The sequence below is a fragment of the Macrobrachium nipponense genome, chromosome 2 (assembly GCF_015104395.2).
Source record: "Macrobrachium nipponense isolate FS-2020 chromosome 2, ASM1510439v2, whole genome shotgun sequence".
Taxonomy (NCBI): domain Eukaryota; kingdom Metazoa; phylum Arthropoda; class Malacostraca; order Decapoda; family Palaemonidae; genus Macrobrachium; species Macrobrachium nipponense.
The window spans coordinates 47,762,759-47,776,856 of NC_087201.1; the positions used below are offsets into that span (position 1 = coordinate 47,762,759).

Here is a 14,098-nt window from a genome sequence, read left to right on the forward strand (position 1 = left end):
GCTTGCAGGAATGTGATCAGACTAGAGACGCTAAGGATGACGTATACAATAAAAGTAGGCTAAGATAACATGCCGTCACCTGTAGTCATTCAATTGTTTATAAACTTTAGTCCAGGCTTCCTGCTTGAGACAAACACCGTGACCTATAGCTCAAGCGGCCTACGTGATTAGTAACTATGTCATCTGATTGTATGTTCGTATGTAACTATGTCATTGTATGTATGTTCATATGTTCGAGCTACTGTCTGTTCCTTTATGACTGGTAACGGAGATGGTAGTAGAAGCAGAATAGAGTTAGCTATCGTCATTAGAAGACCTGTACCTCTTTACCTAAGCTTTATCATGTAGAGAGAATAGAATTAGCCATCATCATTGGCAGAAGCGATCAAGCTATCGTCATTAGAAGACTTGTACAATCATACCTGATCTTCACCATGTAAATTCAGAGAATATAAGTATTTTTGTACTTCGTGGTTTCTACTAGATCCTCACCTCATCATCGAATCATCATGAGTTTAACACATCGTCGTCCTAACCAAAGAAGATAATACCGACTTCGTAAGTGATCTACAAACCCCAAGACACTCCCATGAATATGGAAGTGCAATACCAACCGACTTAGCATAAGATTATCGCAAGTCTAACATTATCTCATAGGGCGCCTTATTATACAAGGCAACCGCCCTAAAAGTGGTGGCAGCGGACCAGAAGAACTCTACAACTTCTCCGAAGAAAAACCAGAATAATGAAGTATCATATAAGAACTCTGCAACGACGACGAAAGCAACAGATACTTCAAGCAACTTAGTATCATCGTTTAGTGAATAACTTCAAGAAACAAACCCGACGTGTCCTTTTTCCTACGGCAACGCAAGCTTCGTCTCTCATTAGAATCATTCAAGAAAACATCGTTATTGAGCGTTTCCGGCACTTCAAGAAACAAACCGAACGCATCTGCAGCATCGGATCTTAAAGGGCTCGAATCATCAAAACGCGCACGGGGGAAACTCAAGCCAAAAACCAGGTCATCCGCTAAATAGAGAAGGAGGACCAAGGCCGTGTGTCGTTATCGGAACACCGTGACTTCCCACAAAAGCAAGCTAAGTACAATTTTTTATTCATTTGGAGTAACTTTGAGTGTTTCCTTTACAGGTCGAATTTCGTTATTCCTGTGGCTGAAGTTACGAGACATTCTTAATCTTACTTTTTTACAGAAATAATCTACATAATTGAGATTTCGCTACTGCGAGTTTTTATCTTTGAGTGTCTGTTTCCAGAAGTTCTACTGAAATATCATAAGTAGTTACATAGCTGAATCCCTCATAGTAGGAGGTGGGATCCATGGATATGCTCATAACTTTTTAAAATCTAATAAATACAAATATATATTTAGAGCTAGCATTCATGCAGATGCTTGTTGGTTCCTTACCTGTTAAGAGAGCTGAACAGTTAAATACTGCCTTTGGAAGTTGCTCATCTTAACTCATAGGAACGTGGCGGTATAGCCATGGCTCGTCCTCTAAACAGTGGGACCCATGCAGCTAAGGAATGTCCGTGGCTAGCATGGTCAACTAAAGGATGCCCCTGCCCAGGGCACAGTACCAAATAACCAAATGTTACCAGAGTAAAAAACATATCACCTTAACCATAACCATAAAATTCATACCCCTACACTTGACTGAAGGGTACTCCTAGTACAACCATAGTACCTCCAGGCTCCTGTAAAAAACTCAACAACCTCGTTCAAGGCGAAGAGATAGGCTAGGAAGGTATGACTTCCTACACACCCTTACCCAATGCTGTGCCCGCTGCTAAATACGGACCCAAGGTACTACAATTTTCATATACTGTTCCAATATCAAGCAAGTAATGCGAGGCGAACACTAATTTACATTTCCAATACGTTGCTTGATTAATCGAGTCCAACGAGAGATTGTGTTTAAACGAGAGAAAGGTTGCCACTGCTCTTACCTCGTGAGCTTTCACTTTAAGTTTATTAAGGTCAGTTTCTTTCACTTGTGAATGAGCATCTACAATCACGCTACATAAGAAGAACGCCAGGGCGTTTTTAGGCATCGGGCGCACTGGATTTCTTACCCAACACCATAAACGATCAGACGGGCCCCAAACTTTCTCTGTCCTTTGTAAATAACATTTCAGAGCTCTGACCGGACAGAGCAACCTCTCTTCTTCTTCCAGTCCTACCAAGTCCGTGAGGTTATTGATACTGAACGAACGAGGCCACGGTTTGGACGGGATCTCGTTTTTTGCCAAAAACCCCAAGGTTAATGCGCAAACCGCATTACCCTGTGCAAAGCCTATTCTCTTGTCCATGGCATTTATTTCACTCACTCTTTTAGCTGTAGACAGGGCTACTAGGAATAAGGTCTTTCTCGTCGAATCTCTCAACGATGCTCTTTGCAACGGCTCACACGGAGTTTCCGACAACTACTCAAGTACCACATCTAGGTTCCAAGATAATATCTTCGAACCTTTGGGTTTTTTGATATCAAAGGACTTAATGAGATCTGCAAGATCTCATTCGACGACACTTCCAATCCTCTGTGCTTGAAAACAGATCACAACATTGCCTTATAGCCTTTGATAGTCACAGTAGACAGATTTCTATCTATCCTCAAATATAAAAGAAAATCTGCTATTTCTGTTATAGTTGTTTTAGAAGTCGAAACATTATGCTTTTTACACCAGGCTCTAAACACAGCCAACTTTGCCTGATAGACTTTACTTGAAGATTCCCTTCTGCACTGCGCAATAGCTCTCGCCGCTTGTCTTGAAAACCCCTTCGCTCGTAAGAGTTGTCGGATAGTCTGTAAGCGGTTAGAGACAGAATGGATAGTCCTTGATGGAACCTCAAGAAGTGAGGTTGTCTGAGTAGATCTGTTCTCTCAGGAAGTACCCTTGGCCAATCCACTAGAAGATCTAAAAGATCTGGAAACCATTCCTGTGCTGGCCAGAATGGAGCAATGAGTCATTGAAACGTGATGCGTTTCAAATTTGTTGATGACTTCTCTCACCATCTTGAATGGAGGAAAAGCGTACAAGTCTTTGTTCGACCAGTCCAAAAGCATCGCATCTGTCGACCATGCTTTTGGGTCCGGGGCTGGTGAACAGTAAAGGGGGAGAGGATGGTTTCTTGCTGTGGCAAACAGATCCAACATAGGTTTCCCCCAGTTTCCACACTTCGAGGCATACCACTGGGTTCATCATCCATTCTGTGTGAAGTACTTACCTCCTGTGGCTCAGTTCGTCCGCGAGAACATTGAGTTTCCCCTGAACGAACCTCGGAATTAATGTGGTTTGATTCCAATTCGCCCATACCAACAGGCTCCTTGCCGTCTCACAAAGAGAAAACGAGTGTGTCCCTCCTTGTTTCTTTATGTAGGAGAGCGTTGTCATGCTGTCCGAGTGTAACGCCACTACGTACTTTGTTGCGAACTTCAGCCATCCTCAGTGGATGGCGGTCAGTTCCTTCCAATTTATATGCCACTGTTTTTCTTCTGCATTCCAAACTCCTGATACTTCTTTTTCTCCCAGAATCGCTCCCCAACCTTGATCTGATGCGTCTGAAAAGAACACTAGGTTGGGGCTCTGCGGGAGGAGGGATCTCCCTTCCGCAAGTCTGTCTCTTAACTTCCGCCATTGCAGGTCCTCTTTTATTTCCTGTGTGATAGGGAACACAAAAGAGTCCGGAAACTTCTCTGTTCCAAATCGCTCTGAGGAAGAACTGTAGGTTCTTCATATGCAGTCTCCCTTCTCCCTAGTGTCACGAACTCTTCTATTGAGGACAGAGTACCCATAAGCCTCATCCATTCCTTTGCAGAGCATTCCTGGAGAACTAAAAATTTCGCTACCTTCTACAGGCACGACTCGATTCTTTGTGGGGATGGAAAAGCCCGAAAACTCACTGAGTTGATCCTCATCCCCAAATAGACTAATTCCTGACTGGGGAGTAATTGCAACTTTTGTCTGTTTATTAACAGTCCTAGATCCTGAGCTAAAGTCAGGGTTTTCTGAAGGTCCTCCGTGCACCTCTCCTTTTTTTGTGACCGGAGACGCCAATCGTCCAAGTAAAGGGATATCCTTATCCCGACTAGATGTAACCATTTCGCAATGGGAGCTAGCACTCCGGTAAGCACTTGTGGTGCGGTCGAAAGCCTGAAACACAGTGCTCTAAACTGGTATATTTTGTCCCTGAAGACAAAACATAGAAACCTCTTTGAGTTTTGGTGTATTGGGATGTGAAAATATGCATCCTCCATATCGATGGAGATCATCCAATCCCCTTGACGGATTGATGAAAGGACAGACTGATTCGTCTCTATCTTGAACTTTTTTCTTTTTGCACATAAAGGTTCAGAGTGCTTACGTCCAATAAGGGTCTCAATTCCCCCGATAACTTGGGAACAACGAACAGACGATTGTAAAACCCTGGTGTTAGTGGTGCCTCTCCTAATTCTATTGCTTTCTTTTGCAAGAGAGACGAAACCTTTTCCGAAAGGGCGATGAACTTCTTTGAATTTTCTGAGTAAGCTGTCAAAGCTATCGGAGAGCCTGATAACATTGGCTTTCTCTTGAACGGAATATCGTATCCTTCTCTTAAAACCTTTACAATCCAAGGTTCCGACCCTCTTTCTTCCCAAAACTGATGGAGCCTCGCTCCTACTGGCGCAAAAAGGAATGATACACTACTTCTTGGTCGAGGGGTTGGTTGAGGATTTTTTAATAGATTTAAGGGTGAAACATGTTCTGCCTCTTGATCTTGGGAAATATCATCTACCGAATCCCCTGCCCCGAAAAGGTTGTCCTCAGCTGGCTGGTGAGGGGCGTATACGTACTAGGGATATTTTCTCTAGTCCCTTTAGTGGAATGCGAGAGATCCTGTGTTGCTTTCTTCTGCAATTCGGAGGCAACTAACACTAGTCTCTTCTGGAAACAGGTGCTTCTTATCCAAGGGCGAATATAACAAGGCAGACTTTTGGGTACGAGATACTCCCTTGGATGTAAAAGAACACCATAGTTCTCTCTTCTTTAGGATACCTAACATAAAGAGAGAGCCTAGTTCCGCGGAACCGTCTCTAATCCCCTTATCTAAACAGGATATCACTCCCGAAATGTCTGTAAAAGCTTCCTCACTCAACATTGAATAGTTCTTCAGTTTACGACCCAAGGCTCCTACTGTCCAGTCCAGGAAACTAAAAACTTCGAATACCTTAAAGATATTCTTAATGAGGTGGTCTAATTCTGACGCCGTAAACATTAACTTGGCTGAGTTGAAAGCCGATCTTCTCGCCGAGTCAATAAGCGCGGAGAAGTCTCCCTGGGCGGAGGCAGACACACCCAAAGAGAGAGCTTCTCTGGTTTCGTACACAAGTGTCTCCTAGTTGAAAGACGAGAAGGAGGGAAGTAGAAGTTGACCTTGCCCTGATCCCTCTTATCCTCAAGCCAAAGGTTAATTTCCTTTTTAAACGCTTTTCGAGCCGAAAAAGACAGTACAGTTACCATCCGAGTTACGACCTAGATCCGTTCCGACCAACAGGTCGTTATGTCAGAATGGTCGTTAGTCGAAAATACCAGCCAAAATGGCCGACACGTGGATTATAAGTACTCGGTTAAAGTGGAAGATTATACTGTACTCGAGGACATATGATATGAATGTGTTGCATTTTTTAAGTAACTTTTCTGTTGAATAATATTATTGTGTATATACAAAGCTGTTTATTTATCATTTGTTTTTATGCCTTTTAGTTTCACTTTTATAATTTTATCATATATTTCTGTTGAATAATATTACTGTACATATGTATATACAAGCTGTTTATTTATAATTTTTATGCTTTTAGTTTCACTTTTATCATACTTTTTCTGTTGAATAATATTACTGTTGTACTATACGTACAAGCTGTTTATGTATTTATCATTTTTATGCCTTTTAGTTTCACTTTTATCATTTTATCATAGAGATATTTTTAATATTATACTGTAGGTGCAATGTATTTAGCTTTTTTTTTTCAGTTGCTTAGTTGATATACTACGTACATACATCTTAATATAATATGGTTTTAGAAATAAAATATTTATTACTGCAGTTGAATTTATTATACAAAAATACAAATGAAGATCAAAATACGAAAATAGAAAAGTTACAGTTCAAAAATAGAACTACAGTACTGTAGTACAAAATAGAAAATACATATGCATGTAAAAAAATAAGCAAAAACAACACTCAAAATTAATGTTCACTGGTGCTTGGTTCGACGTCATCAACACTTTCTTCATACGCACGGTCGAAAGAAAGATCAGCTGTTAAGTCAGGCGAGGCAGGGGATGGGGAAGGGGTGGTTACTGCGCTGGCCGATGTAGGGGAGGGGGTGGCTTCGATGCTGGATGAGGCGGGCTTTTGTGTTCGTTTGACAAACATGCTAAGTGTCGTTTGGATCTTCTGCTTTTTCTTTTCATCGTAGATTTCTTTGTATGGCCTCATTACTTCTTGCATAGATCTCTCTATCCGGGCAAACCGTTCAACATTCGGATCCATTCCTTCCAATTTATGCAGCATTGTATTAAGCATTTGTATGGCTTCCGATAATCCCTTTACAGTAAACTTTCGTTCGGGCTCCTCCTCTTCTACAACTTCCTTTTCTTCCTCTCTTCTTTCTTCTTCAGCTTTCCTTTCTTCTTCTATTGCTAACAGTTCTTCATTTGTTAATTCCTCAGGTTCTTCACTTTATCAGTTTTCTTTCAATTTCTTCTTCATCACATCCTAACTCAAGTCTGGGATGCTGTGCTGCCGGCGCCGTCGTAACTGTCATACCGGCGCCGCACGCACTACGCTGCCGCGCTGCCAAACAGTAAACGCCGCCAAATATAAAAAAAATAGACCCCTGTCGGACACTGTCGTAAGTACGGGTGGACGTACTCGCGCAGGTCGTAACTCGGATGGTAACGTATTAGTTTCAGTAATTTCCTGGAGTCTTCCTGGTTGTCCCTCATGTAAGAAGACAGTGGAGACCTGGGGGTTACTGGCGAGAATGAATCTGAAAAATTGTCTACAAAGTAAAAAAGCAAGGCTTTGTAGGCAGTGAGAGAAGACTCTATCCTCCTCTTCTCCTTTCTCTTCTTCTTCGGCTGAAAAAATAGGTGATAAGGTCTCTACAGGTTGGATGGGGGTGCCGCAGATTGAATAAAGCCCAAAATGCTGTCTAACTTATTCTGGATGGCTGACAGAGAATGATCGGGGGCAGCCAGCACCTGAAGTCCTGTTGGTACCCCCGAAGCTGAAATTGATGACATAGGCTGTCCGAGCACTTCAGATTGGCCCCTCTGTGCACTTGGTTGCATACATACCTGTGGAAGCTTGGGGACTAGCGGACGCTCTGGCACTAGTGGACGCTCGGGTGCTCGTGGATTCCCCGGCGCTAGTGGACGCTCGGTTGCAACTGTATTCCTGGGTGCCAATGGACGGTCGGGAGCGAAAAGTTGTTCTAGCGTCGCCGCGGAAGTTCCGGGCACCAAAGGCTGCTCTGGCAAGTGGGCAAACTGTGGTGCCAATGGGCGCTTGGGAGTCAGCGGGTTCTCATGCTCCGAACGCTGAAGATGTCTCCCAGGAGTCTCAGGCTCCGAAATTCTACTCTTACCCGTACTCTTCACCTCTGAACATCTGCTAGAGGAAGACTTTCTCGACGACAAATTCGTCTTGGAGGAGGTAATCCTCTCACTACGACGTCCCTCTCCTGCCGTATCCCGAGAGAATCTCTCTGGAGAGTCCCAAAAACTACACGCCTGGCGCCTGGGAGAGGACTCCCCGGAGCTGGAAGCACTAGACGACAGCGGTCCTCTTTTAGAGACGCCTTTCCAATGGCGCTCTGTTGCGATCTGGGTTTTTGTCAAAAGAATCGCCTGAGGGTGCGACTGCTAGTGGGCAGACCCCACTAACCTCCCTTGGGCTACCAGTATGTGTCCTCCCAGGTTCTGGGGAGTTTGAAAGGGACCTTTGTCTAGGAGAATCAGTATGCCGAACAGCCACCTTCTCCACCACACTTACACTTGCACTCACTTCACCACTTACCTTGTCCATTAGAGTTTTCACGGACGCTCCTAATTTCTCCATTGCTTGGAGCATGTTTGAAAATTTCTGATCGACTCTTGCCTCTAAATTGGTCACAGTATCGGGTACGGGTGTGAGAGAGCCAAGATTAGGACTGGGAATGACAGGTGGAGGGGAAGGTTCAGAAAGAGACAAATTATCATTAGACAATTCCTGACTCATTAAGTTTTTTGCTTTAGCTCTAGAAGCTGCTTTTCTCTTTTTATCTCTCTCTAACTTGTTCGTGTAACTAATCAAGATCTTCCAATTTCTTTGATCCCAATTAATACACTCCCCACAAGTTTGATCTGGTGTACAAGTCTGTTCCTTACAACCTGTCCAAATTGAATGTGGATCATTACCCACTTTAGTGATCCTAGTATTGCAGCCTTTACTACAATACCTAATCCCAGATGAACTAGTGTCTGACATTATGTAGACCAATTCAAAACTAGTGAATTTTGGTGCAAAACTATTTTAAAACTATTATCAATTCCTAAATAGCTATCACCGAAAACAAAACTTCCAATATTCAGAGTACTTCACCAAATAACTCCAACAAAGAGTGACGGCAAAGTAATCCAAAAATTCTGCTGCTACTGAAGCTGTGTTAACAGTACCAGCCAGCAGAAACAACTGATTTTCGGACGGTGTTCGTTCCTCACTCCCCCGATAGTGGGCGGGGGGGGTATCACCTGACTAAAACAAACCAGTGCTTCCGTGAATTTCAAAAATTCTAGCTGCCGGCGGTTTTAGAAACTACGTATAGCTAAGTAACTACTTGGTAAGTTGCATACATAAAAATTAGGGGTTCAAAAGGCTTTAGTGGTAAAATTTATTACACAACCCTATGGCAAAGACACGAAATCACTCAGTCTCAACATATGGCATGAATGATTATTTCTATTGTATGAGATTTATATGAGTTTCATTGGGTTCATTGGAAAGTGCTTTTCAAGAGCTTTTAAACGATGATAAATTTATTAAAATTTATATTTAAAAATTTGGAACAGTAGAGTAAAAAAGCGAACCCTGGTAAAATGCTTATCTGGATATCTTTACTTAAAACACTGCAGCGCTGTATTTTCTACACACTTAATTATATGCTTTAAAAGGGATTTTCAAGAGCTTTCCAATAAGCCTATATTTAAATCGGTGGAAAATTAAGGACGACAGAGTGAAAAAAGCGTCTGCAAAGACTATGCTTTAATAGCTTATTCAGCATCTCCAATCAGCGCCAATACATCTCCAATACACGTATGTCCATTCCATGTTTATAGTTCCATGAACTCACCTATTCACGGGTTTCTCTGTTGAAACTATCAATAAATTTTGGCAATGTGCGTACTTTTTCCATCAATAAATATTCACTAATAGTGTATACTACATATTTTTATGTGATATTCATGACTAAATACATTTTTATGATACAAAAAATGATTTTACTAATTTTCAAAACTATTAATATTAGATTAATTACTGGTATTAAAGTTCAATAAGATTAATATTAAATAATAAAAAATAATAATTATCTCTTTCTCTCTCTCACTATTTTGGCTCAGACCAACCATAAAAGAATTCTTTGAGATTGGTTTGTCCTTTTTATGGATCCAGGGGATGGGGGTGTAACTCCTTGACAATGAAAAGTGGTTACACTATCAAAATAAAGGCTAATGAAAGGGACATGACAAAAGATGTAGGCCATCAACAAAAACCACAATAAAAGATTGAATTGCTCAATAAACCCAAAAAAGTATCTGAAAACAATACAGTTTGAGCTAATATAATCTAACCAGGATGCTCAAAACAAAATAAGTTATTGGTGGTGTCCCATAACATATCCAATATTTACTAAATCAAAATATACACAAAGGTAAAGATAACATACCGTGCCATCAAATTTGGGCATACTCCAAAAAGGGGTTATTGGATCCCTGAGGAAACTGTTGCACGAGGCGAGAAAGTAAGGAACTAACAGTCCTAGGATTCTCTTGATCAACGGGATTACTACTAGAATTAATCACAGCTTTGCGAGAAAACATCTCATTCAACTCCGCTTCTGCAAGAAAAAATATATGTTCATTAGAATAATTCTTACCACAAAAAACATCAAGCAATCACATTTACACCTCTATCCCAAAAACCCTAAGCTACAAAACATACTAAAAAGTTGGCTTCCCCAATTTTACTTTTTCCTCCTTCACAACAATTGTCCCTGATGGTAATTCAAAATGTCACAATCATGTGGCCCTATACCCTATTTATTCTATCTGCCTATATTTTATCTAAACACAATAGGCAGTCCTCATTTATCGGCAATCCAGTTTTATGGGGCTTTCCTAGCACCAAAATGTGTTGATTTCTAGTTATTGGTGCTGATAACAGAGTAATGGCACTGAGACATGTAACATAAGTGCTATTAACCAGTTATTGGTGACTGTCTGTAGTACAAATAGAAAATGAATTAAAAATAGAATAAAAATGATATTGTTATGATACAATAAAGTTTGTTCATACTTACCTGGCAGATATATATATAGCTGTATTCTCCGAAGTCCGACAGAATTTCAAAACTTACGACACACGCAGTGGGAGTCAGGTGGTTAGTAAAACATTCTGCCGCTGGGAGGGCGGGGTATCAGGAACCATTCCCATTTTCTATTCAGATTTTCTAGTGCCACTGTCTCCTGAGGGGAGGTGGGTGGGCACTTTGATTATATATATATCTGCCAGGTAAGTATGAACAAACTTTATTGTATCATAACAATATCATTTTTGTTCATGAAGCTTACCAGTCAGATATATATATATATATATAGCTGAGTCCCACCTTTGGAGGTAGGGAGAGACAGAATAGGATTTTAGGAAACATATACATGCAGATGATTGACATCTTGGTTCCTTACCTGTTAGCATAGCTGACTTCGTGATTACTGTCACCCAAGTCTGCTTCTGCTTTACTAGTCTCCAGCAAGGTAGTGACCTATGTAGCTGGTGAGTTCTAGATGATCTGTCAATGGGGGCATGACCACAATGTGACTAGACCATTTGACCATACTATCAGGGCAACGAAGCAAAACCACCACCTGACCTAGCCTAACAAAAGTTAATTCCCACATAACTTAGGCTAAAGGAAGGGAAGTCCACCTCAGGCGGTCGACCCTACAACCATAAATCAATACAAAATTTTAAAAGCTCACCTAACCATTTTCTACAGGATAGGATGAGTGCTACTTCCTGCCCCCAACATAGTGTCTGCGGCAACGTATGGTCCTAGCGAATAGCAGTTCTCGTATGTCGTCTTCACATCCCGCAGGTAGTGTGAAGCAAACACCGAGTTGCTACGCCAAAAGGTGGCACTCAAAATGTCACTGAGTGCCATGTTCTTTTGGAAGGCTACCGAGGTAGATATAGCCTTCACTTCCTGAGCATTCACTTTTAACAGCTTCATGTCACTGTCTTCACAAGATGAATGCGCTTCCTTAATGGTGTCCCTCAAGAAGAATGCCAGAGCATTCTTAGACATCGGTAAGTCTGGTTTCCTGACCGAACACCACAAGTTGTTAGAAGGACCTCGACATTCCTTCGTTTTCCGCAAATAGAATTTGAGAGCCCTGACAGGGCACAGGACTCTCTCTGGCTCCCGTCCAATGATTTCGGCCATACCCTTAATCTCAAAGCTCTTGGGCCAAGGGTGGGACGGATTCTTGTTCTTAGCCAGAAACGTCGGGCTCAATGAACAAACGGCATTATGCCCCTTAAAGCCAACGTGCTTGCTAATAGCTTGAATTTCGCTAACTCTCTTCGCCGTCGCCAGAGCAGTTAGGAAGACAGCCTTTCTGGTAATGTCCCTTAGTGACGCAGCATGAAGAGGTTCAAAACGACTGGACATCAGGAACTTAAGGACTATGTCCAAGTTCCATGACGGCAACTTAGGTTGAGGGATCTTCGTGGTCTCGAAGGATCTTAAGAGATCGTGAAGATCTTTGTTGTTTGCCAAGTCCATGCCTTTGTGTCTAAAGACTACAGACAGCACACTTCTGTAGCCTTTGATCGTTGAGACTGCAAGCTTCAAGTCATTCCTCAGGTAAAGTAGGAAGTCAGCAATTTGGTTCACAGAGGTCGTGGTAGAGGAAATGCCCTTCTTTCTGCACCAACTCCTGAAAGCGGCCAACTTCGAATGGTACACTGCAAGAGAGGAAGCTCTCCTTGCATTGGCAATAGCTCTTGCCACAGGTCTTGAAAAGCCTCTCGCTCTGGCCAACTTTTGGATAGTCTGGACGCAGTCAGACTCAGAGCAGGGAGGTTTTTGTGGTACCTCTCGAAGTAGGGCTGTCTGAGTAGATCTACCCTTGACGGAAGCGTCCTCGGGAAGTCTACTACGAAGGACATGACCTCTGTGAACCATTCTTTTGCAAGCCAGAACGGGGCGATCAGCGTCATTCTCGTCCCTTTTGACGTTGCAAATTTTCTCATAACTTCTCCCAGGATCTTGAACGGGGGAAAGGCATACAGGTCCATCCCTGTCCAGTCCCAGGGAAGGGCATCTATCGCTACCGCTCCTGGATCGAGCACCGGGGAGCAGTACAGCGGAAGTCTCTTTGTCCTCGACGTCGCAAAGATGTCTACGAGAGGACGTCCCCATAACCCCCACAGCTCTTGGCACACCTCCTGGTGAAGAATCCATTCGGTCAGCAGCAGCTGACCTTGCCGACTGAGGAGATCTGCACGGACGTTCTCTACGCCTGCGACGACGAACCTCGTAAGGATCGTTACGTCCCGTGCTTTTGCCCACAACAAGATCTCTCTCGCTAGATTGAACAGGGACCGAGAGTGTGTTCCTCCCTGTTTCTTGATGTAGGCCAGAGCTGTGGTGTTGTCCGAGTTGATCTGGACTATTTGAGGTGAGACCTTGTCTTGGAAGAATTGGAGCGCCAAATAGATGGCCGCTAGCTCTTTGAGGTCGGGGCTCTGAAGCTTGAGGGAAAATCCCTCCGACAGCTTTACAGGATCGAGCCACCACCTTAGGTGATCCTTTACCTCTCTCGAGATCTTCAAAACCGTATCGAGATTTTCCTTGTCCTTCCAGTTCTCCATCAGGAAAAACTGGAGAGGTCTGAGGTGTAGTCTCCCCAAGGAAAGAAACTTCTCCAGCGAGGAAATGGTCCCCAGCAGACTCATCCATTCCCTCACCGAGCATGATTCTTTCCTTAGGAAGGCTGACAATTTGTCCAAGCCTTGCTGCTGACGTACCTGGGACGGAAAAGCTCGAAAAGCCACTGAATCCATCTGAATCCCCAGATACATGATGGACTGTGTTGGGATCAGATGTGACTTTTCGAAATTCACCAGAAGTCCCAGGGTCTTCGCCAAAGTTAAAGTTGAGTGAAGGTCCTTCAGACACCGTGCTTTCGAAAAGGCTCGAATGAGCCAGTCGTCTAGAAAAAATAATTTTGGCCGAGGCAAATGCCAACCTCCAAGAAAAGTCAATCAGGCACAAGAAGTCCCTTTGGGAGAGGATAGCAACTCCCAGAGAAGGAGCTTCTCTGGTAGCATAAGAGTGTTATCTCTTGCTTGAAGGCCATGAAGGAAGGGTGCAGAAGCTTGCCTTGCCCTACTCTCTTGTCTGAGAACCAACAATCAAACTCTCTTAAGGCTTTCCTGGATGATGAGGACAGAACCACCTCTGGAGGTCTGGAACTCTCAACAGGCTAGTTCCTCATGAACGCAAATGTAGAAGCCAGGTCATCAGGAGAGAAAAACGTAGGAAAAGCAGCCAAAAAATATCTGAGGAGACTGTTGTAAGAGCAGGTGTCTGATCCAAAACCTCATCTGAAGAAATTGGCAAATGATATGCAGCGGTAGGGTCCTGTGATACCACAGGAGTCCTTTGAAGACCGCCCAAGATTACATCCAGGCAACTCTGCATGGGATCCGGTGAAGAATCAGGTAATACAGGCAGTCCCTGGTCAGCACCAAAATGCACCAATTTCA

The 14,098-nt window shown here is 42.9% G+C and overlaps 1 protein-coding gene across 1 annotated transcript in view; it reads right to left on the bottom strand.

Moving 5' to 3' along the window:
* LOC135220558 (target of rapamycin complex 2 subunit MAPKAP1-like) overlaps nucleotides 1–14,098 on the bottom strand; it is a 290,454-nt gene that overhangs the window by 220,298 nt on the left and 56,058 nt on the right. Inside the window, exon 4 of the mRNA XM_064257774.1 lies at nucleotides 9,993–10,163. Within this exon, the coding sequence (XP_064113844.1) occupies nucleotides 9,993–10,013 (21 nt within the window). The 5' untranslated portion in view covers nucleotides 10,014–10,163. The remainder of the gene's footprint in view (nucleotides 1–9,992; nucleotides 10,164–14,098) is intronic.